The sequence below is a fragment of the Pyrenophora tritici-repentis genome, chromosome 2 (genome assembly GCF_003171515.1).
Source record: "Pyrenophora tritici-repentis strain M4 chromosome 2, whole genome shotgun sequence".
NCBI lineage: Eukaryota > Fungi > Ascomycota > Dothideomycetes > Pleosporales > Pleosporaceae > Pyrenophora > Pyrenophora tritici-repentis.
The window spans coordinates 3,295,641-3,322,791 of NC_089391.1; the positions used below are offsets into that span (position 1 = coordinate 3,295,641).

The following is a 27,151-nucleotide window of genomic DNA, read 5'->3' on the forward strand; positions in this document are numbered from 1 at the left end:
CTCTTGTTGTCGTCTCTGCCAGCCTGTGTCACCGGTAGTGTCTCAAGCGCGACCCACACCGGTATCCTTTCGCATTCATAGTTCACCATATCCAGCGGGGATATTAAGTTGCACGGGTCCCTGTGCGTGCAGCTGTTCCTCGTACGATGCAAATAGTAACTTCCATCGTAAGTAGCTGGAAAGCAACCACTATGGCGGGTATCGCACTAACTGATCACAGGTCCTCCAAGCGCTGCTGCTAGCTTTAGCGTTGTGTGTTACGATCCTACGGTTTTGGCTCCGATCCTCTGTAGAACGTCGTAAGTTGACGTTCGCGGACTATCTCGTATGGGGCGGTTGGTTCTGCGCATTAGGATGGGTGATTTGCTCTTCGAAAGCGCTCGTCATCTTGATCGATCATCCACTGGACGAGGAGACCAGGAGTGATTCCATCGATTACCTCAAGGTATGTAGACTCGAAAGCATTGCGTTGTAAATGCCAAGGGACGCAAGCTCACGAAATTTCTGGAATTAGACCGTCTTTGCGTCGTGTTTCTTCTTCGACACGGGGTTATACTTCCCAAAAACTTCTCTCGTCGCCTTCTACTGGTGGTTAATTCCACCGGGATTTCCGCGCCTCCGGTTCTCTGTATACGTCACTGCCGCGGCCATAATCTGTTGCTGGATAGCAAGTTTGTTGACAAACTTTCTCATTGCGCCTAAGATCACAGACAATTGGTATGGTGCGCCTCCAAATCCGAATCCTCTAAAGCATTTCACTGACTATCGCATGAATTAGGTCAATTGAGAACCAGCTGCAATCAACATGGAATACGTATGCCAATCTGGTTGTGAACTGGGTGCTCAACTTTGCGACCGACTTAATGCGTGAGAGTTCTCTTGTCATATATACTGAATGTGACTGATAGAAGATATCTAGTCTTCATTATCCCGTTCTTCATCATCAACTGTCTGAAACTCCGGAGACGACAGAAGATAGGATTGGTTGGTGTGTTCTCACTCGGCGTTATTACCATGGCCATTAGTCTCGGGCGCTTCATCGTGTACAACATGGATTACGACCTTCCCGACGCAGACGGAAGTGAGTGGCTGTCGCCGCTGTCGCATTCTCGGCCTCGTTTGCTAACATGATGGCAGATCTCTGGTGCACGGCAGAAATGTGCACGTCCATCATCGTTGTATCCCTTCCATTTTTGAAATCACTCATCATCCGCCCCAACTCCCCAAGCGCGACGAACCGCAGCAACACGGGCTACATACACGCCAGCGACCGTAAGACGGATGATAGTAGAGGACGTGGGCTCAAGGTTCACGCTCTGGGTGATACAATGGACGATGAGATGGAGCTTACATTCCTGGACCGCAGGCCCAGTCCTGCCCTCACCGCCGCTACCGACGACACTAGAGGGCGGGAGGGGAAGGATGTTGTAATGGTCAAGACAGAAGTTACAGTCACCAGGAGTATTGTATGAAATTCATGAGAGACGCATTAATGTTTACTAAAAGACTGATACTCACTACCTCGCCCTAATCATAGTATATGGATAGAACAATATAATTGAAACCTCCGTGTAGCTGTATGGATGGCTCATTAAAGTCTCTAAATAGCGTTTATCTGCCACTATTCGCTTACCAAATGCTCATGCACGTCTGTGAGGTGGTGCTCTTATGGTGTTCACGTGATTCCCGAGCCAGTCGTCCACTCTTACCCGGTTCCGTACCTCGGCTTCGGTAGTGGTATTTTGGACAACACGGGTATTTCCCAATTCCTTCTGTACGTACGATATAACGCTAGCAGGCTAGCAGGCTAGCCGCTACCGCATCGTGCTCGCGGATCTAGCTAAACGACACCACCCACGTCGTCGCCACTACGTTCGCCAAGCAAACTTTCAAGTCGCCGTTAAATTTCCTCTCGAAAATGTTTCTGTTGGAATGATGGCGCAGGCAACAATTCCAGCCTCCTCGATCCGTCTGATTTTGTTGTATAATGACCAACTTTGAAATATTCACCCCTCTCAGCATTTCCCTAGATGCAATTTTACACATTCTGCAGTTTTGTCCGCAATGATGCACGGTGAGATAAAAAATGGACTAAAACAAGACCGACTACAGCGGGAGAAGAAACTGAACAGCATAACATCAGTCAATGCATGCATGTAAGTAATGACTTGTCTTCTCTGCTTCTCATCTAACCAATTGCCCACGACGCCATTGCTCCACCGCTCTGATACATATAGGTACTAACAAATCAAGCATCAAAGATATACAGTGATGAAATCACAGTCTAAAGAATAAACTACCTTCTCAAACAAAACGGAGTTAGTGCCAGACGTAGTGCAGTTCTTCCAGATTCCGTCTCACCTCCCAACTACTGTAAAGCTGCCGCTCGAACGGGTTCTCCACATATGTCTACCCCTTTGGACAGCACTGATACTAGAATACTGCTAATACTAGTTCAACGACGATTTTTGAGAACTTACAATAGTAGAGCAAAACACAGCAGCTTCATGGTCATAAGGGCCAAGTCTTGTGAGGCTGGTTGCTCTCGGCCCAGGATTGCATACCACAGTGCCGTAACCATCTCTACAATCATATCGAACATACGCGCTGTTACCATCACTGGGAACTAGCCCAGCAAGTTGATAGACAGTACTCAAAGGCCGATTGCTACATATGGCATGCACTGTCGTGAAAGTAAGTGCTGCGATGATGGTTGCAGAGTATCTCATGGTATCAATGAAAGGCCGAGGAAGTGCGCGTAAAAAGTTGATCTGGATGAATTTGAATTGTATTTTTTTCGGTGCGATGCTGATGAACGAAGATCCTGGTAAAGAAACTGTAATAGGACAAGAACCTTACCCTCCACTTAAATACTGCAAAACCTGGGATTGGGGGCAGTTTCGGTATTATTATCCTAAACTCGGGCTTACTGTTCGGAAATATTAAGCTTTGGGTTGCTTTTGGCAGTACGTAGTAAGATCGTATCTGGGTGACGTAAAAAACTTGACAGTGTGCAGAAGTGGCCTGTGGCACTATTATGTTTAATATTTCATATTACCCACACATTACAACCAGAGCCATTAAGCAACCGTCCTATTTATGTGGAGTTAAACCGTATCATCAGACATTAGCAAGCCAACAGCAATTCAGAGTTGTTAAACACCTTCCGATAAACTCGATGTATCTATACCGCGAATACTAGCCAGTGCGTAAACCAACACTAATAAATTCCTGTCGTCTAGGTATTCAGGGTTGTTCTCAGTAATATCAAGATCGGGGTTATTTCCGGCAGTTTTAGATTCTCACCTCAGTGATAGTGAAGTACTTGATAGTGTGGGTAAGCACCTGTAATGGCCTGATAGTTGAACCGTACCATCAGACACAAGCCAATCGCAATTCAATGTCATCAAAAACCTCCGGGTCAACCATCTTATCTATACCGCGATCATCAACTTGTGCGTAATCATGTAGTGGCCTGATAATGTCAGGTATTTCATGTCAGTCAGATGGTCGGAGTTATTCTCGGCGGCAGGTTTCGAACGCGGGTCTCGACCCAATATCGTTGCGGTAGCTCGTCGCGTTTCTCAGGGAGCAACATGCTCTAATAAGCGCGTCTGGTGTTGCAGGTATGGCCGTGAAATATTGTCGAAACGCTGTGAGAGGTGTCACCCGCCTTTGCCATGGCGGCCGTGCGGGCGAAACGAGGCGGTGCACTCAGCCAACCACGTGGTGCGAACGCCACAGATGACCCACAAATTGGCCTTGCAACTCCAGTTCTCTCCTGCTGATCCAACGCCGTCACCGAACCCAACCTCACGCCGTTTCCCTCCCTGCGCCGCCTCCCCACACTCGCAACCGCCCTACTGGACTCGCGTGCTCATCCTTGCGCCTTTCTGGACGAGCGTGTCTATCTGCTCTGGATGCTGGCGACATGATGATGTCCAGTGGCCGCTTCCTCCCCTTGTCGACGCTGTTGCTGGCGGCGTGGGCGAACCTCGGGGCCGCCGACGACACCATTACCAGCGGGAAGATCAAGGTGCAGCTGTATGCCGCGCCTTCGTTTCTTAGCGAGGTGTCTGTAGACGCGTATAATAATCAGTGTTTGTCGCTGGATAATAACTTGTATGTTGTGCCAAACCATTCATAATATACAAGAACCGGGTTGCTGATAGACAAGCACAGAATCGACGGCCGCGTGCAATCTATCCTAGTCGGCGGCCACGACGTCGCCAGTGTGCTTGCGAGAGACGACTTCTGGACTTGTAGATTCTACGAGTAAGTAGGCCGCGCGCGGGCGCGTAAGTCGCCAAATGTAAAGGAAACAAACTAACATATTGGACTCAGTAACTACGACTGCGAGGGCGACAAGGACATGGATCAGTACCTAATGATCGCAGACGGCGCGAATAACCTCGGTAGCATTGGCTGGGGCACAAATATCCATGGCTTGAAGTGTCGAAACATGGATAGCCACGACGATTGAGCTGGATAAATCGAGGATTAAACGAGGAAAACACGTTTATATAAGGCGATATATTGGGCTACGACCATCTACATCGGATCTCGACTGTTTACATGGCGACGCTCAGCACCCACCGAGGGTACTAATGCTGGAAGAGCACCTGCGTCGCGGAAATGATTGGGACCGGAAGGGAAAGGGAAGGAAAAGCAGGTGCAAGGATTGTTCAGCTGCATGATACACCCAAGCGAGGCGCTATCAGATGGAGAGAAGCGTTCCAGAGCGTCCACGCGGGTGTCATGAAATACTTGACATACTAGTGTACAAGGGCCACTGTGGTTGCCAGACACGCCTATTACTACACTGTCAAGTATTTGTGACACCCATTTTCGTCCACACAAACAGCACTTGAGAGTGCATTGCCAGGGTCATAGGCTTGGCGTTCGCGTGGGGTCATGGCGCATCAATATGGACGATGATATAGAAGCAATGGCGTTCGAAGCGCTCGACGCCAGGAGTAGTAGTTAGTAGTGTAGTCAATCCATAGGAAGCATAAAGTCAAGGTTCATCTTGGCTTCTTCCACTTTGTAGATGTGTCGTCAGCATGCGTTTGTTTCGTTCCACCGTGTCGATACGTGTAAACGCCCTCGCTCTATCATGGCAGTACATGTATACACACCCCGGGTATCTCCAGCATCCAAAACAATAAGACGAATCAGCCCTTGAACGCCCTGCTACACCATGTGAAACTGCTCTCTTTGATACCCACTCCCTGTGCCATAAACCCCCTCTACAAATCAATCAAATCCGGAGCCTCGCCCGACCCCACCCCCCTCAGCAGCACAATCATATTCCCACTCGAACACGACTCGCCAATCTTCTCATTGAACTTGAGCAATCGTCCGCCCTCGACATGAAAAACCCGTAACTTCTCCTCCTCACCTCCCCCGTGATTATTCACATTCTGCACCTGCAGCGCCTTGGCCGCCATATCCAGCACACGGCCAACCGTCCAGTCTTTATTGTAGAAGAACTTGCCCGTCGGATATTTCGCTTTCGTGGTATCCGCCGAGGCCTCTACATGCAAATACACGCGTTTCTCCTGGGGTACGCTCGCCTCACCCTTCGCCGTTCTCTTCAGAGCATTGAGTTCAGCCTGTGCCGTACTCGCCGCACTACTCGAGCTCTTCCCCAGCCCCAAAAAGCCGCCTGTTTTCTTTGCTGCACCCCTCCTTTTCTCATCCTCCTTCTTCTTATTCTCAGCCCACAGTTTCAACTTCATCAGCGCGCTCATAGTTTGCTGTCTCGCGCCGCCCAGGGGAGTGACGCCGCGGCGCGGGATATTTTTGCAATCGTGGTCTTCGGGCATGCGGTGCTTGAGGCAGTAGGAGTGATTGCATGTTGAGCATTCGTTGGGTGGCATGCGGGGGGTGTTTATGAGGGTTTTGCACGCGCGCTCGTAGCATTGCTGCTCATGGGTGTAGAGGCTGGGTTTCGGGGTGAGGGGCGTGTTAGTAGAGGTGAGGGCGTTTTGAGCTGCTCTTCGCCGGGCCCAGTCGCCGGCTTTGGTGCAGGCGTGGGCGTGTTCGGTGCGGTGGTCTAGGCAGAACTTGCTGGTGTTTTGTTAGTGGCGCTATGCGCCATAATGGAGAGATAACTTACCCCTGACAACTCTCGCAGCGAAACGGTAAAAAGTCGAGTACATGGCAGTATTCCATCTGGCAGTGTGCCCCGATAGCCTCGACTTCGCCCTTCATCTCGGTGTAGCTTGAATCGTTGGAGGAAGCCATGTTGGCGGCACAGAAGAAGTAATAAGAGAAAAGTCACCAAGTAGCGATTACAAAGCGATGGTGAGGATGAAGGAAAGTTAAGGATGGACTGAGAAAGTGCAGGAAGCGAAGAGAAGGCTGTTGGCTTAGGCAACTGAGAGCTGACGATTGCTAAGTCGGCAAGGTCGGAATGGCGCGCGTCAGTTCCGACCGAGGTGGCACGTTAGTAGCGTCAGGGTCTGGCTTACCTAAGTCGGCTTTTCAGTCCACAGCCTTTGGCCAAAGGCTGTACAAGCATCTTTTCTACAGACAATTCATGGGGAAATATGTCCGTGGCGAAACCTCCTCTAAGCTCTTTGAGGAGCTGTGGGACTCTATCATTTTTGAGTACCTACAATGATCATGTAGTTTCAAAAGAGAAAAAAATACTTTTCCGCTGGCTGCCAAAGGTCATCTAGATAAGATGTGATTCCTATCCAGTAAAGCATATGTGTAATAAGCCCACGGCTGTCTATTGGCTCCAGCTCGCGCAGACTGGAGCTTCCATACTCCCGATAGGACTCTCATTTCCTGTGGTGTCTTTGCAGCCATATTCGACGACTAGCATCGAATTTGTACAAAAGAATAAGTATAAGAAGACACCAAGAAGCATAACGTACACATAATTGTCTAACCAATGTTTACTAAATTATTACAGTATATATTCACCCATTTCCAAGCGATTCTTCTCAGAACAAAAACACGAAAAAGACAACCTCTAATGTCGATTCAAGCGTGCCGGGACGCATGGCGTAGCGGGACACATTTCCTTCCGGGCCCTCGGGTTGCCCGCAGCGCACTTGTATGTAGACAAGCGTAATGCGCATCTACTTTATAGCTCTCGTTCTCTTAGCACATTAGTCGCCGACTCCGAAGAGCGCGTTGTTAACTGTGCTGTCGCTCGTTCTGTAAACTTTGTCCCTAACTCTCCTCTTCCACTCCCCTGTTTATTCGCGACAGTACATATCTTTAGACAGCTCGGTGGACTAGAAGGGAAGGTAAGATGGCAAAGACCAAGTCTGCAGCGTCAAAAGGTCGATCTAGGGTAAGGAGTGACATCCCGGCAATTTCTCCGCGCAGACGGCAAGATCGTCAGGATGCAGTTGACGGTCCGTGCGCTATTAATAAATCTTGGCATGTAGTAGCGTGCTGAGATATCTATGCGCCTGCCCGCGCGCTGTGGCTGAGAACTGCAGCTTTGAGCACCCCGCCCCGGGCAGCTCTTATTCCCGACTTTGCAGGCAGCTGTTGATCCAGACGTGCATGCGCGCATTGCAGACAGCCGCGCTTCGTACTCCCTTCACTAGTTTCCTCGCAAAGCAGCTTCCCTACGCCTACACAACTTACATCGCTGCGCACCCTTCCTCGATAACATGAGTCTCGCGAGACGCTACGATGGCAGTCTAAGTAGGACTGCTCTATCTGCTGGCACCCTGCCCATGTGCGCAGTAATCTGACGTGAGTTCACACGACGAACGCTGTCGAGCGCAAGTTATGAGGCGGGACGGCGCAGGATGCTTGATGCTCCCAGCATCCGCTCAGCCTGGTTGCATGCACTGCCTTGACAGGCAGCCTTCACAGCAGCCCAGCGTAAGCTTCCTCTGCCTGCTTCGCTCTATCGCGACTATTCCTTTCTACTCTCGACACCACTAAATTCGTTCGCGCCTCGCCTTTCCTAGACTAAGCCAAGATTGCAAACGCTATGCGGCTTCTCCACCATAACGCGCTGGGAAGGCTTGTCTTAACGGATTTCCGCAGCAAAACGATTCCGCCCTACGCTATTCTATCGCACAGATAGAGCGACTCCGAGATCCTCATCGAAGACATATCGAACGGGACCTACAAGGAGAAGGAACAAGGCTATTAAAAGCTCTAGTTTTGCGCTGAACAGGCGGTCTAGGACAAGCTGCAGTATTTCTAGATCGACATATGCTGCATCGACAGGTGGAATAACAATGAGCGCTCGAAGGCGATTAACTCGATGTTCTAGTTGTTACGGATCCATAGACTCGCTCGGCCCATGGCCCCCATATCGATAAGATCCTTATCTTATCGGACTAGCGCCTTGGCGCCCACAGCATAAGTTCGGGCTCACAACGTAGATAGCTCGATAGCTTGTATCTTGTCAAATCCAATCTTTCTTGATCGATCCCTCACATTATACAAGCTCCCTTTCAAGACGGGCCCTGGAAGCTCGTTCGCGAATTGTATTTTCTTGTCGCTGCGAGCGACACGCCAACGACAGAAACACTTACGCGACGAGGATCGCATTGACTATACGTACCGCCGCAGAAGAGCCGCCGTAGTAAAGACACCTGATTGCCCAGCTGCATAGCTGTACCCACCTGCCAGAAAAGACCCGCCGCCGCAGAGTGCCGCCGCGGAAGACACTGGATTGCCCAGCTGCATAGCTGTACCCACCTGCCAGAAAAGATCCGCCGCCGCTTCTAGCGCTGCCGCCGATGATGGCCCGACTAAACGAGACGAGCAAGGATGCCCACGACCAGGGTGCTCAGAACGACACACAAACCATTCCAGCAGAGTCGCACCTTGAGTACGGCGACTTTGAGAATGACGACGACCTCACCGAAGCGGAGAAGGCGACTATTAGACAGAAGTTCGCCACCCGCAAGAGACAGGTCACTTTTGGCCGTGGAGACGGCCAAGGCAACAGCGAGGACGAGGGCAATGACGTCAACGCCGCTGAACGCCGACGACAGTCTTGTAGACAGTCTCTTAAGAAAGCCGTTAAGCCAGCGGATAAGACTTCTATAGAACTAGGCTACGACGACGACACGGATGACATGTATCTACGTTTTTATGGCATCCACGACAACGATGAGCGCGAGATCCTCGCGGACATGAGGAACGTTGACGACTTCACCGCTTGCATCGCTGAACATGCTGAGAGTGTCTTTGGACACCTAGCAGATTTGCTTAGTCAGATAGCTGAACAAGCCGAACAGCTAGACCAAGCACATAATGAAGCCCGTGTACAACAAGAAGCAGCTGACGCCCGCGTGGAGCGCGCCCAGACGCAAGCTCGCGCTGCCGCCGCAGACGAGCTTGCCCAAGTCACCCAGAAATGCAACCGCATGATCACTACTAAGAACAGCTACGCTTCACGGCTAGCAGTGCTCGAAGACGAGCTTGCAGCCTCGCGCGAGTCAAACGTGAAGCTCTACTCCCAGATTAGCGACCTCTACAACGAGAGGAGTGTCCTGCAACAGCACGCGGGCGTCCCGACGAATGGAAATTTATATGACACGCGCCCAGCTCAGTTCCAGTCGTCCCCTCCTCCAATGACTGCGAACCCGTTCATTGGCACTGGCACTCACGACTTGATGCTGCCTCCCCCTATGGCACATCATCAGAAAAACCGACCCCTAGCTCGGTCTGCTGTATCGGACAACCTCACTGCAACGGGTGCAAAGCTGAAGGATATTGACATCTTTCGCGGAGACAGCACCGACAAAGAGGACTACAAGTATTGGCGCCGCAGCGCCAGGAACTTCTTAAACAAAACTACTATCCACACAACTGTTCAAGATCAGCTCGACTACCTGATTGACCACTTGCGAGGACCAGCCGCTGCACAGGTGGAATATAGAGCAGCACCCGGAGCTCGTAACGCCTACGTGACAGCGGAAGAAGTCCTCACGGAACTTGATCGCATCTTTGACACGGTCGACAAGGTCACCGAAGCCAGCGCAGCGCTACACGACAGCGGCTCTGGAGGATTAAAGCAACGCGACAATGAATCGTTTAACACCTGGGTAGCCCGCTTTACCTCTACAGTCGCACCATTGAACCTGGGCGACAACGAAATGATCCAGCACGCGATCCGACTCATGAAGTTTGGTCGTAACGCAGGTTTACAATTCCGCCATGGTGATACTTGGGAAGCGTTTGCCCAGAATTGCCGCACTCAGCAACAGCTCTCACGTCTCACCCAGAGCAGCGGAAATAATGGTACCCGAACCGGCCGCAACACGTCTAACGCTGGTGGTGGAGGTAATGGCAACGGCAACAGCAATAGCAGCGGCTCCACAACGCGTAACAACTACGGTCGCACGCGCGCGCAACTCAACGCGTTGAGTAAGCAAGGCGAGTGCTTTAAATGCGGAGGCACGGCAAATGTCAGCGGCAAGAAACATCGTCCGACCGACGCAGACGTCCCAGCAGCCTGCAAGTCTGGCTCTATCGTGCCAGCTAGCCGCGTCCCTGCCCTCAAAGCTACATTCACCAACGCCGCCCTCCAGGCCACAGTCGTCGATGCCACCGACGAGTCGGAAAACTAGCCGTCCCCGGCGAAAGACGCCCCGGGGACCGCACCAAAATGGTCCACAGATACAGTTACAGTCACAGTCAAAGCCACAACTACCAGTCCAACCCTTGTTAGCGATACCCCCTATTGTTTCACCGACCCTTGATACCCAAACTACCCCGCTCACCGGAGCTACACCTAGCACTTTACGCGTTTGTTTACAAGAATTGGAGGACTGGACGCCTCCCCAGGCTATAGAGGACAGACACGTTGTCTTGAGCGCGAACACTATGGTCAAAGGCAAGCAGCTTGTCCAAGGCCAGCAGTTCGTTTTCAAGTGCAAGGTCGCCACTTCGAATAGCTATATTGATACGGAAGCTTTGACTGACTCTGGTGCTACTGGAAACTGTATCTCCACACTATTTGCGCAACGACATAACCTGCCGACGTTTCGGCTTAAACAACCTTTGCAACTACGACTTGGCGACGGCAATTTCGCCATGGCGCCTATCACACACGGCGTCCTAGCCCCCATCTCCCACGCTGAACACGTTAGCGAGGAACTCTTCTACAGTGTACCTATGACGACTTACGACTTTATTTTCGGCACTTCATGGCTAGAAGAGCATAATCCACACATCGACTGGAGGGAAAAAACTATGCGTTTCAACAGCGAGCATTGCTACGCCAACTGCCTACACAAAGGCGAGCAAGTCACTGTTCGCAGCAGTCGACACCGACGGGCCGCAGCAAAAGCCAAAGAACGGAACCCGACCTACGCGAACATGGACATACACCATGTGTCAGGTGAGGCCGCTGCCGCACTGGCATCACGACCAGAGAACGGTACTATCTGGCTGTACCCACATGATTTTGAACAACTCGACAAAGATGACAGCGATGACGCCGACGAGAGAGCCCAGGCTAGCCGCGTCTTCGCCTCACTATTTGCCATGGACATGAACGCCCTATCTCAGGAAGACATTGATAAGTTCCACCAGAAGCTGAACTCGCCCGCTAAAACTCGCGACGAGGTCCTAGACAAGTTGCCCGAATGGCTCCACGATCTCGCCCACCGATTTAATCCTGATCCCGCCACGACAGACTTGCCCGCTCGACGAGGCGCGGTCGACCACAGCATTGACATTATCCCCGGATCAAAACACCCAAACGCTAAGATGTACGGCATAAGTAAGGACGAAGGCCTTGCCGTTAAAGCTTATGTTGAGGACATGAGAGGACGCGGTGAGATCCGTGAAAGCAAGTCAGACTTCGCTTCGCCTGTGCTCGTCGTCCGCAAATCTGGAGGTGGACTCCGCATTTGCGTGGACTATAGAGCGCTCAATGCCGTCACTATCAAGAACAGGAACGCTCCTCCGATGATTAAAGAAACGCTCGCGCGGCTAGCTAACGTCGCCTACTTCACCGTGGTCGACGTCATCGCCGCCTTTAACAAAATCCGCATCAAGGAAGGCGACGAACATAAGACTGCCTTCCTAACACGGTATGGCCTATTCGAATACTTAGTGATGCCTTTCGGACTCTGCAACGCACCAGGTACCTTTCAGGCCTACATTAACGAGGTTTTACGCGATTACCTTGACGAGTTCTGCTCTGCATACCTCGACGACGTCCTAATCTACAGCGCGTCTTTGGCAGAGCATAAGGTTCATGTCCGCAAGGTTATCGAGAGTCTAGGTGAGGCCGGACTTCATCTAGACATTGACAAGTCCGAGTTTGCCGTCCAAGAGGTGAGATACCTGGGCCTCATTCTTACAACTGAAGGCATCAAAATGGACCCCGCCAAGGTTAAGTCAGTGCTCGACTGGGGCACCCCAACAACATTGAAAGAGTTGCAAGCATTCCTAGGTTTCGCAAATTTCTACCGAAGGTTTATTGTTGCCTTCTCTTATATCGCGCGGCCGCTCACGGATCTTACCCGCGGGACAAACGGCGACGTCAAGCTGAACTTTCCTATCGCCCAAGGATCTGCTGCCCACGACGCATTCGAAAAGCTTAAGAAAGCATTTACCATCGCCCCGGTCCTCGCGCACTTCAACCCCGCGCTTGAGACCTGGGTCGAAACAGACTCCTCCGACACCGTCACAGCAGCCGTGCTGTCCCAAGTCCAGACTGACGGAGTGCTAAAACCAGTCGCTTTTATCTCCACAAAGATGTCACCAGCTGAGTGCAACTATGCCATCTACGACAAGGAGCTTATGGCCATCGTCCGCGCCTTTGAGGAATGGAGACCAGAGCTGGCCGGCACCTCGGACCCGGTGAAGGTCATCTCAGACCATGCCACCTTACAGACCTTTATGGTCAACAAAGCACTCAACAGGCGTCAAGCAAGATGGGCTGAGTTTCTGAGCGAATTCAACTTTAAGATCACTTACCGACCAGGCAGACTAGGCAGCAAACCCGACGCCTTGACGAGACGCCCCGGCGACACACCCACGAACCCAAACGATCCACGGATCATACATCAGACCCAGACGATCCTCGGCCCCGACCGCGTCGACGACGTCATCAAACGAGACACGCACACACACAACGACGCCCGACAAGCAATTCAACTCGCGGCGCTGTTATTCGAATACGCGGAGGAGGTACAAACGCTAGCAGGCATGCTATATCTAATGAGCGAGGAGGCGTATGGCGTCGATGATTTGGTGGATGACGACTCAACCCCAGACGTAGCCTTGGACAGCCAGCCTAAGGGGGAGACAATTGAGATCCCTCACGCTGCTGCGCCAGCTTCCCTGGCACGGGTGCCGGGGAGAACGCGCCTGACGATGGACTTATGACAGCGATCGTAAATGCCTACCGCGTCGATCCCACACTACAAGAAATAATACGAGCAAAGGCAGACGGCGCCCGTCACCTTCCCCACACTGTCGCCATACAAATGAAGCTGAAGCTAGAGCTACAGGACTGCGAAATCCGCAACAGTCTGGTTTACTTCCGCGGCAGACTCTTCATCCCCTACGACGACGATCTTCGCAAAGACATCGTCCGTCGGTTCCACGACACCGCCACGGCGGGCCACGGCGGCAAGCGCTCTACCTACTACCTAGTTAGCCAACAGTACTACTGGCCGCTCATGACAGACACAGTCGCTCAGTATACCCGGAGTTGTGTAGTTTGCCGACGCGCAAAGCCATACAGAGACCGCAAGCAGGGACTGCTGCACCCGCTCCCCGTACCGAAACGATTCTGGACTGACATTTCAGTCGACTTCATCACACCCCTGCCAGACTGTACTAGATTCGGACGCACCTACTCTCATGTCATGGTCGTGATTGACCGGCTAAGCAAGTCGCAACGGTTTATCGCCCTAGACAGCCTTGAAGTTGATGCTGTTGTCCGAGCATTTGTCGATTACGTCTGGAGAGAGGAAGGTTTCCCTACTACAATTGTGTCTGACCGAGGGTCACAGTTCGTCTCTCATTTCTGGAAGGAGCTGTGTCATCGACTGGGTGTTACACCAAAGCTCTCTACAGCTTACCACCCAGAAACAGACGGCCAGACTGAAGTCGCCAACGCCGGACTAAAGTGTTACCTGCGTGCTTACACGAACTATATGCAAAACGACTGGGTAGACTGGCTGCCACTAGCCCAGCTCGCCATCAATAACAGAGAAAACGTGTCCTCTGGCGTCGCACCCGCGCTTGCCACCAAGGGCTACCTACCTCGCATGGGATCGGAACTAGTCACCGAAGACTCGCCCATTACCGACGCCCGTTCACGCGCAGAACAGTTGCTCCGCGAAGACGCCCGAGGCACGGTGAAAAGGATGACCGACGTTATCCGTTTCATGCAAGAAAATCTTCGCTGGTCCCAAAACAAGATGGAACACTACGCCAACCAGCACAGACAGCCCGCTCCAGACTACCGCGTCGGTGACAAAGTCTATATTGATGCCCGCAATATCCCTACGATGCGCCCGAGCCGCGGTCTCAGCGCAAAGAACCTTGGCCCATACAAAGTGCGAGCTTTGCCCAACCGATATGCAGTCGAGCTCGCACTACCAGACTGCTACAAACAAGTCCATCCAGTGTTCCACCCATGGTTACTACACCTGGACGCCGATCAAACAGCTCGCCCAAGTGAGGGCGTCATCGCTGAGAAACACCCTGACGGAGAGCACGACTACTACGTAGACATGGTCGTCGACTGTCGCATAGATAAACGACGCAAGGACACCCTCACAAACAAGAAAGGCATGCTCCAGTATAAGGTTAAGTACACCAACTCCCCAGACTGGAATGCCTCGCCCGCATGGCAAGACTATACAGACCTGTGGGGCGCAGAGGAAGCGGTTGAAGACTTTCACCGTCTCTATCCCGACAAGCCCCCACCTCACGAACTGTATCGAGACCTAGCGTTGTATCTCAACCTAGTCGCCGCATATTCACTTGGTCGCGATGATGTTGAAGTTGTTAGCGTACTAGACAGTTGTGAGCTTGCCCTATCACCTTCGCATTCACTGATGGCACAGCTTGGACCTGGGAAGGTGGCACAACTCAGGACGTCTGTCTCCAAGCAGAAGCAAGGACCCGAAGGATGAGACACAACATAACTGCTCGGCATCAAGCACAGCGTCATAAAATAAAAGACATTCACGGCTTGCAGGTGCAACCGTCTTCTGAAAGGGGGGGTAATGTTACGGATCCATAGACTCGCTCGGCCCATGGCCCCCATATCGATAAGATCCTTATCTTATCGGACTAGCGCCTTGGCGCCCACAGCATAAGTTCGGGCTCACAACGTAGATAGCTCGATAGCTTGTATCTTGTCAAATCCAATCTTTCTTGATCGATCCCTCACAATTGACGCCTGCTGAATATTCTCTTGCTTCTGCCTATTAAGCTAATTAAGAAGCCCTTCTCATCCATATTGTATATATCTTGAGCCTTAAGGTGGTATTTAGTGATCTTTTAATGCAGCAGCTCGAAGTAGAGTCTATACTTTAACTTAGAATTAGCTAGGTGGCGCGTACAATCCATGGCGCTGGTCTACTTTAAGATAAGATAGATCTCGTGTTGGTTGATAAAGCGAGTAACCTAGCTCTCGCTGAGCTGCTGATGGGCTACTTCTGATAAGAAATTCCTAATCATCTCTCTTATAGGAGGAAGGCCTCTCTCTGTAAGCGTTTTGATATATCTCACAAGCTCTAGCTCTTGTTGTGGGCTGATAGCTTGCTGCTGAGCGTATCCATTACTCCTAGGCCCTGTCACGCGCCTCCACCTCCGCGATAGAGTTGCGCGGCTGACACCCCATTTCCTCGCAAACTCTGCTAATACAATTTTTTCTCCGGGTTCTTGCGACTCTAAATCTGCAATCGCATCATCAATTGGAGCCATAGTTGTTGAGTTATAGCGCGTTGAAGTTATGACGCTGAGACGCGCGTTTGGTGTTCAGCGTGCACGAGATGAATCCGTGCACGAGGTGCACGGACACGTTATGGGTGTTTCTCGAAATACCTTGAGCCACCTGGATCTGGTTGGCTTGGTGGCCAAGAACATCAACTCCTATAGTAATTTGTTAGTAAATCGATGCAGCCACGCTTTCTAACACCCACAACGTATTTGAAGTTCATTGTTTGCTGCGATCGCCTCTACTGACTCGCGTTTTTGGTGTTGCAATTTTCTCGAGCCCATCTCATCGCGATGCCAGGCACCGGCCACCGCTTGCAGCCCGCTGTTCTCCAGGCTATCCTCGACCGAATTGCTGCCTGCGAAAGTGATCGAGCCATCTCTAGAGCTACAGGTGCGAGCCGTAACACAGTAGCAAAGCTGAGGTTGAGCTTAGAGTTTTGGGGCGTGCCTTATCCGCCGCGCTGCGTTCGACTTGGGCGGCCATCTATACTCCGGCAAGCTCAGCGCGAAGGCCTTCAGGCATACCTCAATGGCTCACCGGGCGCATACATGGATGAGATGAGGGACTTCTTGTACGACGAGTACGACGTTAGGATAAGCCTTGCGAGCGTTTACCGAGAGCTAGAGAAGATGAGATGGTCTCGCAAGCTTGCAACAAAGCGGGCAAAGGAGCAGAGTGAGCCACTCCGCCGCCTCTATCTTGCCAGGATGGCGCAACACTATAAGGCGGAGCAGATCGTTGCGTTGGACGAGAGCGCCTGCAATGAGCGTACGGGCGACCGCAAGTATGGCTGGTCTCCAATCGGGAGCCGGTGGAGCTATCACACAGCTTCAGGCGATCAGAACGGTGGTCGCTGCTGCCAGCCATGACGATAGATGGCTACATAAGCTATAAGATCTTTCAAGGCGCGATTACATCTGAGATCCTAGAAGACTTCTTAGAGTTTCAAGTGCTGCCGTTCTGCAATCCTCACCCAGGGCCAGCCTCAGTAATCGTGCTTGATAACGCCTCCATCCATCGATCAGAGCGTGTACGGGTGCTTTGCCAAAGTGCTGGAGTACTCCTTGAGTATCTGCCGCCATACTCACCAGATTTCAACCCCATCGAGAAGAGCTTTAAGCAGCTCAAGGGGTGGATGAAAAGGAATTCAGCGCAAGCGGAGAACTTCATTGACTTTGGGGTCTTTCTTGAGTATGCAGCGCAGCTGGTGTGCTGTAATATTAACTGCAGAAGCTGGTTCCATAGGTGTGGCTATCCCTATTAATTGTGCTTTTAAATGGATGCCACAGTACGTTTCTATAGGTAGATGATACCATACAAATGCGAACGATTACACCTTAATGCGCAACCCACAAAAGCGATTTAATAATTCTAAAAAAATAAGAGCTATTTCTATACATATAGAACTATCTTAGGAAGTTAACCTGTTATAATCGCATAACGTTGTAGTGTTGTACATAGGGCTATCCAAATAGACTATTGTTGCAGCGCATTTGAAACGCCTGAAAAACCTCAACACTATAGCGGGCACGGGCCGCTGTCACCAAAAACGCTCAGGCCACTAAGCTTCAAGCATTCTCGCCATCATCCTCCACAACACTGCTAGACGGTTCAACCACCAATTTCTTGCGCGCAATCTCTTCTCTTTTCTTACAACGTTCGACTCGTCTCCAGTTACGATCTGTGAGACCCTGGTACCCAGCTTGCCATTCTTTTGCAGTGTTTTGTAGCGTGAAAAACCAGCCAGGAGGCTGCTTGAAATGCTGCGTCCACAACTTCAAGATATCACCAGATGGCTGCATCAAGAGGTTGATATCCATAGCTCCGTCAATAACAAGAGTCTTATAAAGCTCGTTAATGTCCTCTCCAACTGTAGGAAATTTTAACTTAAGGTAGTTAAAGAAATTACTAGTATGCTCGTTAATCTCCTGCTCATGATCATATCGGATAGGCGCCCACTGAGATGCACTAGATACCTCAGCTCTTGTTATCGTTGGTGCAGCTGCCTGCAAGTTAGACTCCTGTTGAGGTTGCCTGTTCATCCGCTCAAGCTGTCCAACGATGAGCAGTTTTGTTAAGCTTTTGATATCATCGTCGCCATCTCCAGCCGCCCGCAACTTGCGCGTTTTCTCATGCACCCGTAGGTCCTTTGCTCTCAAAATTGCAAGCCGTACATCATCAGATGGCTCATCGTACGTTGCCCTTCTCGCTGTAATTGCTCTTGCCCACATGGAGATAATGTTGCCGTTGACAAAGAGGTGATCTTCGAAGCGCGCTGGCTGCCTCGCTGTTGGCGCCATCCAGCAGCAATAAGGATAGTTCTCGCAATGGGTATCTGTACAGCGCCATCTATCCCGGATAGCAATAGCATGCCCGCTACCTGCTTGTTCAGCTGCTATTACACCAGCAAGCCCCTCCTCTTGAATCACCGTTGCGGTGCGTCGACGAGGACCGTCGACAACCGTTGGCAACGGCTGCTGCTCCCCTGGAATTTCAGCCAAGATGAGCTCGAAATCGACGTTTACTGGCTCGCTGACATAGTTATCAACCTCTACAACAAGGCGCTGAAAGCTATTCCACGTTGCATCAACACCTCGCCGCAATCGCTTTATCGCGCGCTCGCGTTTGGCCTGCTTAGCTGGGTAAACAACAGTGCAAACAGATGAGATCTTCGCTCTTTTTGGCCGTAATTCTGCAACAACGTCATCTACCCACTGCCATAGGTCGTCGAAATGCAGCGAGTACAGCCGTACGCCGTGCTCGCTATCGGCAGCTTCAGGAATAAAGTGTTTCTCCATATCACCACCAAGGCAAGCCCTCCACCTAACGCGCAGTACAGGATTAACCTCATCCTCTAGCGCTTGCGATGAGCGAGGCAGCCATGGAGTGCCTTCTTGACGTCGGTACGCTGGCTCTCCCTCATCCTCAACACTACCGGCAGCGCCCTTAGCAGCGATCTCATCCTCATCCTCAGGCAGCGGATCGCCATCTCCATCCTCGAAAGTATCCTCATCCTCGCCAACGATATCTTCAGCTTGCGCGGAGGCAGCTGTTTGGGTGGCTTGCAGCTCAGGCTCGGACAACGGGCTTTGACGGCGCGGCGGGGCAGTCGCTGGAGGCGACGGCAGCGCCTCACGGCGGACACGTTTAGGCGTTAAATGGGTAGGATTTTGTCTAGTTGCTGGCGCTCTACGCTTCTGGGAGGACGGGTTAACGCCTTGATCGAATGGCTGCTTCGGCTTACGCTGGCGCTTGGGCGGCATCCCAACAGCAGCTAGATTGAGCTCGCAACAAGCTCCACACAAACAAAACGCTATACACGAACGATTTAGAGTACAGGACTAGCTTCATGGGCTTCTGGAGGTGGGAAACGGCTGCTGCATTAATTTACTAACAAATTACTATGGGAGTTGATGTTCTTGGGCACCAAGCTAACCAGATCCAGGCGGCTCAAGGTATTTCGAAAACCACAATATCATCAATCTTCACGCATTAAAACATGACATCCTCATCTCCAAGTGCAAAGAGAAAGATTAATGGCGCCCGTTTTTATTTTGAGTGGCACGGCCATCCCATTAGCGACCTGAACACTTTGCATGACATCACCCTTGCGGAACGACCGGAAAACCCTATCATCTACCTAGCCGGCGACTCATCCCTGGATAACAAATACTGGGTTGATAAGTCAGCTAGTTGCCTCCCACAACCAATCCCAGATATATACCACAAGACACTTCAAGACCCCGCAAAACTGAAGCCTGATGTCGCTTGTTGGGTCAATCATCTACTCAAAGATCGCGCGACATGCATTAACGCCGCCGTAGAAGCGACCATGCTACGCGATCGTGACAATCGGCTGTTGGATCACGACAAGTTCATCCGCGATAACATCCGCCCGAATGATGTTCTGATTGTCAGCGTTGGTGCAAACGATGTTGCTCTTCGCCCGAGCTTTTCAACGATGCGACACATGCTTCATTTGGCCTGGCTGAGTTCTCGTAAATCTCTGGAGGATGGTACAGCACTACCTCTGATGTACTTCCGTGACTTTTTTGGCACTAAAGTACAAGAGTACATTGTGCGTCTTACCGCAAAGACTAGGCCGCGCACAGTGATCGTCTGCATGATCTACTTCCCGTTGGAATGGGGCCTAGGACAAGAAAGCTGGGCTGATGCACAGCTTAAGGCTCTAGGATATAATTCTTCCCCAGAACACCTCCAGACTGGTATTCGAGCTATATACGAGTTAGCAACAAAGCAGATCAGAGTGGAGGATACAGAAATCGTGCCGTGTGCATTGTACAAAGTGCTTGATGGGAAGACCGCAGACGACTATACAGCAAGAGTGGAACCAAGTGAGCAAGGTGGTCAGAAGATGGCGCAGAAATTTGTGAATATGCTCGAAGAAATTTGGGATTATGATGATCCAGTGGGTTCATGACGTTGGGCCGCACCATGACCTCGGTATCTAGGTAAACAAAGGCTTTACAGACAATCCTTGCAGATCTAGACACACGCTCTCGGACATCAGGTTCTTTGTGCGTTTCGTTGCCAAGGCGCCTTTATCTCAAAATACATCTCGCTCAAACAAAATGCTTCTTTGTGCGTCATGTACCTCATATTATGCCGGTTGCCACATTTCGAAGTTAACTCCAGGCACACAACTGAGTATCATAGAGACATCACACAACGCAACAATAATGGATACTTACGCTTTCGCGCGACATGCGTTGGACGCAGATCCCGGCATATCTGGCGACATCATCTTCCTCGTTAGCGTACTCCTCACCTTTGCATTCGGTGCTTTGTTCATCTACTGGTTTCGACAAGAAAATCTTGCCAAGCAGCTCGAACACTTATCTGCAGAGGGAGTTTCTGTCCAGGCTTTCCGCTTCGACCGCCTTGAGGAGACTTTACGACAGATGTCGCAGCACAGCCTGACGCAAGTCAATGATCCAACTAATCCACAGGGAGTTCAAGATTTAAGCCCTTTGATGGATGCGATACGCGCTCCCGAAAGAAAGATCGATGCGTTGGAAGCTCGTTCGACTATACAAGAAAGGGTCCAGACGGAACCACAGCTACAAGCACCATCTTCTTTGTCTTCAACGCAAACTCAAACCATTCAGCCAGTCCAATCCTACTCTGAAATTACTGGGGTACATACATAGGCAAGAGCACCTGTTCCGCAAGCAGTCACTATTGGTGCAATAGGAATGCAAGAAACACGCCCAGTTATACCGGTCCAATCCTACTCTGACTACTCTGAAATTACTGGGGTTCATACAGAGACAAGAGCACCTGTTCCGCAAGCAGTTACCATTGGTGCAATAGGAATGCAGGAAACGCGACCAGTTATACCAAGCCCTGACCCTGAGATAGAGGATCTCAAGAATAAGCTACGGCAATCCAATGGGATTGCTGGAAATATGGTGGAATGCATTCGGGCGTTCCAAGCCATAACAGAAGCTGGGGATTTGGTAGCCAAGCAAAGGAATCTCGAGATCGCTTCGCGTTTACATGACATTCGAGACATTGACCGCTTCGTAAAGAATGCATATAAAGAGATTGATAAGCTGAAGTTGAAGATTAATGTTGATCGTTCTGAGAATAAACGTATGTCTGATGACATAGGGTTACGGAGTGTTAGGACCACTGATCTTCGGAGTGAGTTGAAAGAGAAGAAACAGACGATTGTAAGCCTAAAGAATCAAGTTGAATCTCTCAATGATAAGCACGCTCAGAGAACGGAATCCTACGAGCAGGATAGACGGAAACAGAAAGAGACGATTGCTGATCTTACGAGTGAGGTCGAACAGAAAACGCTGAGGATTGGAAGCCTGGAAGATGAAGTTAAAAAACACAAAAAGCAGCTTGATCGAACCAACGGATTTCTCTCCGGGATCGAGAAAGAAATCAAGGCCTTGAAGCTTCAACGAGAAGATATGATGAGTCGCACGGAACAGCTCACCACAACTAACAACAAGCTCAGTGCGGAGATAGATATGAATAAATCTGCTATGATACGAGGAGAGGCTAGGATAGGACTCCCCCTCGAAACGCTAGTCTCATGGGAACAAGAGCAAAGAGCCGTGTCTGAGGAGATGGAGAGAAACGAGGAGGATTTGATTGAGCGGAGAAGTAAATATAATAATAAGAAGAAGGCTATGACCAATAACAAGACAGGGAGCAGCAATCGTGAACCTGTTCGGAATATGAAGGATACGGAGGCGATTATGTCGATTCGAGAAAAAGAATTCAAAGAAAATGTAAAAGAGTCATACCAATTCTGGGGGCAGAAGGCATCAGAACATGATCCGGACGGGACCCCAAAGGCTACCGAGACTACGACTCCAGCTATCACCAATGCTTTCATTTTCACCAATGTGCCTAGAGTGCGAGACTGGAATGATACATCAAACGAGGATGTACGCCGAGCCTCTGGTACAGAACCAAGTGAGTCCGAAGCCAACACTACAACTTCGGAAACTGATCGTCTCGAGGTGCGTCTAGTTAATCCAGCTATCAACAATCCTGTCGTTTCCGCTGAGATGCCGGAAGAGCGAAACAGGGAGGATGAAAGCCAATCTTCCGATTCAGGAATGATCGGGTCGGAAGCCGACTCTAAATCTTCTGAACCAAGTACTGTCGAGCCGCCTCCAGCTACTTCAGCTATCAAAAATCCTGTCATTCCCACCGAGTCGCCCAAAGAGAAAAACGGGGAAGATGAAAGCCGAATTTCCGATTTAAGAACGGTCGAGGCGGAAGCCAGCCCTGAATCTTCTGAGGCTGGTACTTTCGAGACGCCTCCAGAGCGAACAGAGGATGATGAAGTGTCGGATTCGGAAACTAAGCGAGCTGCCAGTGGCTCATTTCTTCCGTGGAGGTGGTGGTCCTAGATAGCCCACATCTCCCGTTTGCCGAAACTGTCGAAGCTGGTCTAATTGTCCCAAGCCTACTTTGTTCCTGGGCAGTATTGCGAGTTGATCGGAGACCCCAAGCTGCCCTCGATACCCCAACAACTCCAGCTCGCTCGCAACCTCCGCCTCCCAAAGCGAAATCTCCGGTCCTCAATCTCCAGCAAGTCTTCTGCTTCCCTTAACAACAACAACCACCTCACACCCCGCAACACCGGTATCTCCTCCCCCTTCTCCAATACGCAGGTTTAGCTCTAAGCCCGAAGACTACCGCACCCATCTCGACCCCGAGCGCGACTTCACGTAACCCCAATGACCCGCACTGCAGCGTAACGTCCGACCAACGCCACATCCGCGCAGTTTGCACAGGCTGTCAAATGTCTATCTATCTGCCCTTTTCAAAGTCTGAGGAAGATACTGTTGTGCATTTAGATTGGGATGACCATCTGAGGTATGAGTGTAACAAGATCGATGGTTCTTAGTTTGGTACGCCAAGGATAGGTATCGTGGTACCACTAAGGAGGGCGATGTTGGCCATCTAGTTAGTTTTGAGAAGATTACGAGTTTTTGGTTCTTTCGCTAATATAGAGTTGGTGTTTTGTTTCTTGTTATAACGTCGGTCCAAGCGTGCCGGGACGCACGGTGTAACGGGACGCTTTCTCTACCAGACCCTCGGATTGCCCCTAGTGTTCTCGGATACAAACAAGTGCAATGCGCATCTATTCTGCAGCTCTCGTTCTCTTAGTACGTTAGTCTCCGACGCTCAAAAACGCGTTGTTAACCGTGCTGTCGCTCGTTCTATTAACGCCGCCTCCTAACTCTCCTCTAGCACTCCCCTGTTTATTTGTGACAGCACATTTCTAAGGAAGGCTCGGTGGGCTAGGAAGGAAGCTAGGATAGCAGAGATTAAGACTACGGTCTTAAAAGGTCGATTTAGGGTAATAAGGATACATCTCAGCAGTTTCTCCGCGCAGATAGCAAATTCGTGAAAACGCGTCTAAAAGGCCGTGCGTCTTTGGCAGCTCTTAGTATTGTGGTTTTCGAAATACCTTGAGCCGCCTGGATCTGGTTAGCTTGGTGCCCAAGAACATCAACTCCCATAGTAATTTGTTAGTAAATTAATGCAGCAGCCGTTTCCCACCTCCAGAAGCCCATGAAGCTAGTCCTGTACTCTAAATCGTTCGTGTATAGCGTTTTGTTTGTGTGGAGCTTGTTGCGAGCTCAATCTAGCTGCTGTTGGGATGCCGCCCAAGCGCCAGCGTAAGCCGAAGCAGCCATTCGATCAAGGCGTTAACCCGTCCTCCCAGAAGCGTAGAGCGCCAGCAACTAGACAAAATCCTACCCATTTAACGCCTAAACGTGTCCGCCGTGAGGCGCTGCCGTCGCCTCCAGCGACTGCCCCGCCGCGCCGTCAAAGCCCGTTGTCCGAGCCTGAGCTGCAAGCCACCCAAACAGCTGCCTCCGCGCAAGCTGAAGATATCGTTGGCGAGGATGAGGATACTTTCGAGGATGGAGATGGCGATCCGCTGCCTGAGGATGAGGATGAGATCGCTGCTAAGGGCGCTGCCGGTAGTGTTGAGGATGAGGGAGAGCCAGCGTACCGACGTCAAGAAGGCACTCCATGGCTGCCTCGCTCATCGCAAGCGCTAGAGGATGAGGTTAATCCTGTACTGCGCGTTAGGTGGAGGGCTTGCCTTGGTGGTGATATGGAGAAACACTTTATTCCTGAAGCTGCCGATAGCGAGCACGGCGTACGGCTGTACTCGCTGCATTTCGACGACCTATGGCAGTGGGTAGATGACGTTGTTGCAGAATTACGGCCAAAAAGAGCGAAGATCTCATCTGTTTGCACTGTTGTTTACCCAGCTAAGCAGGCCAAACGCGAGCGCGCGATAAAGCGATTGCGGCGAGGTGTTGATGCAACGTGGAATAGCTTTCAGCGCCTTGTTGTAGAGGTTGATAACTATGTCAGCGAGCCAGTAAACGTCGATTTCGAGCTCATCTTGGCTGAAATTCCAGGGGAGCAGCAGCCGTTGCCAACGGTTGTCGACGGTCCTCGTCGACGCACCGCAACGGTGATTCAAGAGGAGGGGCTTGCTGGTGTAATAGCAGCTGAACAAGCAGGTAGCGGGCATGCTATTGCTATCCGGGATAGATGGCGCTGTACAGATACCCATTGCGAGAACTATCCTTATTGCTGCTGGATGGCGCCAACAGCGAGGCAGCCAGCGCGCTTCGAAGATCACCTCTTTGTCAACGGCAACATTATCTCCATGTGGGCAAGAGCAATTACAGCGAGAAGGGCAACGTACGATGAGCCATCTGATGATGTACGGCTTGCAATTTTGAGAGCAAAGGACCTACGGGTGCATGAGAAAACGCGCAAGTTGCGGGCGGCTGGAGATGGCGACGATGATATCAAAAGCTTAACAAAACTGCTCATCGTTGGACAGCTTGAGCGGATGAACAGGCAACCTCAACAGGAGTCTAACTTGCAGGCAGCTGCACCAACGATAACAAGAGCTGAGGTATCTAGTGCATCTCAGTGGGCGCCTATCCGATATGATCATGAGCAGGAGATTAACGAGCATACTAGTAATTTCTTTAACTACCTTAAGTTAAAATTTCCTACAGTTGGAGAGGACATTAACGAGCTTTATAAGACTCTTGTTATTGACGGAGCTATGGATATCAACCTCTTGATGCAGCCATCTGGTGATATCTTGAAGTTGTGGACGCAGCATTTCAAGCAGCCTCCTGGCTGGTTTTTCACGCTACAAAACACTGCAAAAGAATGGCAAGCTGGGTACCAGGGTCTCACAGATCGTAACTGGAGACGAGTCGAACGTTGTAAGAAAAGAGAAGAGATTGCGCGCAAGAAATTGGTGGTTGAACCGTCTAGCAGTGTTGTGGAGGATGATGGCGAGAATGCTTGAAGCTTAGTGGCCTGAGCGTTTTTGGTGACAGCGGCCCGTGCCCGCTATAGTGTTGAGGTTTTTCAGGCGTTTCAAATGCGCTGCAACAATAGTCTATTTGGATAGCCCTATGTACAACACTACAACGTTATGCGATTATAACAGGTTAACTTCCTAAGATAGTTCTATATGTATAGAAATAGCTCTTATTTTTTTAGAATTATTAAATCGCTTTTGTGGGTTGCGCATTAAGGTGTAATCGTTCGCATTTGTATGGTATCATCTACCTATAGAAACGTACTGTGGCATCCATTTAAAAGCACAATTAATAGGGATAGCCACACCTATGGAACCAGCTTCTGCAGTTAATATTACAGCACACCAGCTGCGCTGCATACTCAAGAAAGACCCCAAAGTCAATGAAGTTCTCCGCTTGCGCTGAATTCCTTTTCATCCACCCCTTGAGCTGCTTAAAGCTCTTCTCGATGGGGTTGAAATCTGGTGAGTATGGCGGCAGATACTCAAGGAGTACTCCAGCACTTTGGCAAAGCACCCGTACACGCTCTGATCGATGGATGGAGGCGTTATCAAGCACGATTACTGAGGCTGGCCCTGGGTGAGGATTGCAGAACGGCAGCACTTGAAACTCTAAGAAGTCTTCTAGGATCTCAGATGTAATCGCGCCTTGAAAGATCTTATAGCTTATGTAGCCATCTATCGTCATGGCTGGCAGCAGCGACCACCGTTCTGATCGCCTGAAGCTGTGTGATAGCTCCACCGGCTCCCCGATTGGAGACCAGCCATACTTGCGGTCGCCCGTACGCTCATTGCAGGCGCTCTCGTCCAACGCAACGATCTGCTCCGCCTTATAGTGTTGCGCCATCCTGGCAAGATAGAGGCGGCGGAGTGGCTCACTCTGCTCCTTTGCCCGCTTTGTTGCAAGCTTGCGAGACCATCTCATCTTCTCTAGCTCTCGGTAAACGCTCGCAAGGCTTATCCTAACGTCGTACTCGTCGTACAAGAAGTCCCTCATCTCATCCATGTATGCGCCCGGTGAGCCATTGAGGTATGCCTGAAGGCCTTCGCGCTGAGCTTGCCGGAGTATAGATGGCCGCCCAAGTCGAACGCAGCGCGGCGGATAAGGCACGCCCCAAAACTCTAAGCTCAACCTCAGCTTTGCTACTGTGTTACGGCTCGCACCTGTAGCTCTAGAGATGGCTCGATCACTTTCGCAGGCAGCAATTCGGTCGAGGATAGCCTGGAGAACAGCGGGCTGCAAGCGGTGGCCGGTGCCTGGCATCGCGATGAGATGGGCTCGAGAAAATTGCAACACCAAAAACGCGAGTCAGTAGAGGCGATCGCAGCAAACAATGAACTTCAAATACGTTGTGGGTGTTAGAAAG

General features: G+C 50.8%; 14 protein-coding genes across 14 annotated transcripts; 10 read left to right on the forward strand and 4 right to left on the reverse strand.

Annotated features, from left to right (window-relative positions):
* Window positions 1–146: 146 nt before the first annotated feature.
* PtrM4_067010 (TatC domain containing protein) lies at window positions 147–1,472 on the forward strand (the record flags this gene model as incomplete). The annotated part of the gene is made up of 6 exons (XM_001933404.1): window positions 147–167; window positions 221–445; window positions 515–717; window positions 779–867; window positions 920–1,081; window positions 1,138–1,472. 6 exons carry the CDS (start codon window positions 147–149, stop codon window positions 1,470–1,472), a joined length of 1,035 nt encoding a protein of 344 aa, XP_001933439.1.
* Window positions 1,473–3,937: 2,465 nt separating this feature from the next.
* Window positions 3,938–4,483, forward strand: PtrM4_067020 (uncharacterized protein; the record flags this gene model as incomplete). The annotated part of the gene is made up of 3 exons (XM_001933405.1): window positions 3,938–4,122; window positions 4,183–4,275; window positions 4,345–4,483. 3 exons carry the CDS (start codon window positions 3,938–3,940, stop codon window positions 4,481–4,483), a joined length of 417 nt encoding a protein of 138 aa, XP_001933440.1.
* Window positions 4,484–5,249: 766 nt separating this feature from the next.
* On the reverse strand, window positions 5,250–6,249 carry PtrM4_067030 (nucleic acid binding protein containing the AN1-type Zn-finger; the record flags this gene model as incomplete). The annotated part of the gene is made up of 2 exons (XM_066105750.1): window positions 5,250–6,072; window positions 6,122–6,249. 2 exons carry the CDS (start codon window positions 6,247–6,249, stop codon window positions 5,250–5,252), a joined length of 951 nt encoding a protein of 316 aa, XP_065964377.1.
* Window positions 6,250–8,732: 2,483 nt separating this feature from the next.
* On the forward strand, window positions 8,733–10,568 carry PtrM4_067040 (KfrA-N domain containing protein; the record flags this gene model as incomplete). The annotated part of the gene is made up of 2 exons (XM_066105751.1): window positions 8,733–10,239; window positions 10,396–10,568. The coding sequence occupies 2 exons, from the start codon at window positions 8,733–8,735 to the stop codon at window positions 10,566–10,568; spliced, it is 1,680 nt and encodes a 559-aa protein (XP_065964378.1).
* A 256-nt stretch (window positions 10,569–10,824) lies between these two features.
* PtrM4_067050 (uncharacterized protein) lies at window positions 10,825–13,341 on the forward strand (the record flags this gene model as incomplete). The annotated part of the gene is made up of 1 exon (XM_066105752.1): window positions 10,825–13,341. The coding sequence occupies one exon, from the start codon at window positions 10,825–10,827 to the stop codon at window positions 13,339–13,341; it is 2,517 nt and encodes an 838-aa protein (XP_065964379.1).
* Window positions 13,342–13,442: 101 nt separating this feature from the next.
* On the forward strand, window positions 13,443–15,104 carry PtrM4_067060 (CHROMO domain containing protein; the record flags this gene model as incomplete). Its single annotated transcript, XM_066105753.1, has 1 exon — window positions 13,443–15,104. The coding sequence occupies one exon, from the start codon at window positions 13,443–13,445 to the stop codon at window positions 15,102–15,104; it is 1,662 nt and encodes a 553-aa protein (XP_065964380.1).
* Window positions 15,105–15,600: 496 nt separating this feature from the next.
* PtrM4_067070 (uncharacterized protein) lies at window positions 15,601–15,900 on the reverse strand (the record flags this gene model as incomplete). Its single annotated transcript, XM_001933409.1, has 1 exon — window positions 15,601–15,900. One exon carries the CDS (start codon window positions 15,898–15,900, stop codon window positions 15,601–15,603), a length of 300 nt encoding a protein of 99 aa, XP_001933444.1.
* Window positions 15,901–16,206: 306 nt separating this feature from the next.
* PtrM4_067080 (DDE-3 multi-domain protein) lies at window positions 16,207–17,180 on the forward strand (the record flags this gene model as incomplete). The annotated part of the gene is made up of 2 exons (XM_066105754.1): window positions 16,207–16,700; window positions 16,745–17,180. 2 exons carry the CDS (start codon window positions 16,207–16,209, stop codon window positions 17,178–17,180), a joined length of 930 nt encoding a protein of 309 aa, XP_065964381.1.
* A 304-nt stretch (window positions 17,181–17,484) lies between these two features.
* PtrM4_067090 (uncharacterized protein) lies at window positions 17,485–19,179 on the reverse strand (the record flags this gene model as incomplete). Its single annotated transcript, XM_066105755.1, has 2 exons — window positions 17,485–18,861; window positions 18,940–19,179. 2 exons carry the CDS (start codon window positions 19,177–19,179, stop codon window positions 17,485–17,487), a joined length of 1,617 nt encoding a protein of 538 aa, XP_065964382.1.
* A 236-nt stretch (window positions 19,180–19,415) lies between these two features.
* On the forward strand, window positions 19,416–20,357 carry PtrM4_067100 (uncharacterized protein; the record flags this gene model as incomplete). Its single annotated transcript, XM_066105756.1, has 1 exon — window positions 19,416–20,357. One exon carries the CDS (start codon window positions 19,416–19,418, stop codon window positions 20,355–20,357), a length of 942 nt encoding a protein of 313 aa, XP_065964383.1.
* A 259-nt stretch (window positions 20,358–20,616) lies between these two features.
* PtrM4_067110 (uncharacterized protein) lies at window positions 20,617–21,087 on the forward strand (the record flags this gene model as incomplete). Its single annotated transcript, XM_066105757.1, has 1 exon — window positions 20,617–21,087. One exon carries the CDS (start codon window positions 20,617–20,619, stop codon window positions 21,085–21,087), a length of 471 nt encoding a protein of 156 aa, XP_065964384.1.
* Window positions 21,088–21,132: 45 nt separating this feature from the next.
* On the forward strand, window positions 21,133–22,815 carry PtrM4_067120 (uncharacterized protein; the record flags this gene model as incomplete). The annotated part of the gene is made up of 1 exon (XM_066105758.1): window positions 21,133–22,815. One exon carries the CDS (start codon window positions 21,133–21,135, stop codon window positions 22,813–22,815), a length of 1,683 nt encoding a protein of 560 aa, XP_065964385.1.
* Window positions 22,816–24,074: 1,259 nt separating this feature from the next.
* Window positions 24,075–25,769, forward strand: PtrM4_067130 (uncharacterized protein; the record flags this gene model as incomplete). Its single annotated transcript, XM_066105759.1, has 1 exon — window positions 24,075–25,769. One exon carries the CDS (start codon window positions 24,075–24,077, stop codon window positions 25,767–25,769), a length of 1,695 nt encoding a protein of 564 aa, XP_065964386.1.
* A 304-nt stretch (window positions 25,770–26,073) lies between these two features.
* PtrM4_067140 (DDE-3 multi-domain protein) lies at window positions 26,074–27,048 on the reverse strand (the record flags this gene model as incomplete). The annotated part of the gene is made up of 1 exon (XM_066105760.1): window positions 26,074–27,048. The coding sequence occupies one exon, from the start codon at window positions 27,046–27,048 to the stop codon at window positions 26,074–26,076; it is 975 nt and encodes a 324-aa protein (XP_065964387.1).
* Between the last annotated feature and the right edge of the window lie 103 nt (window positions 27,049–27,151).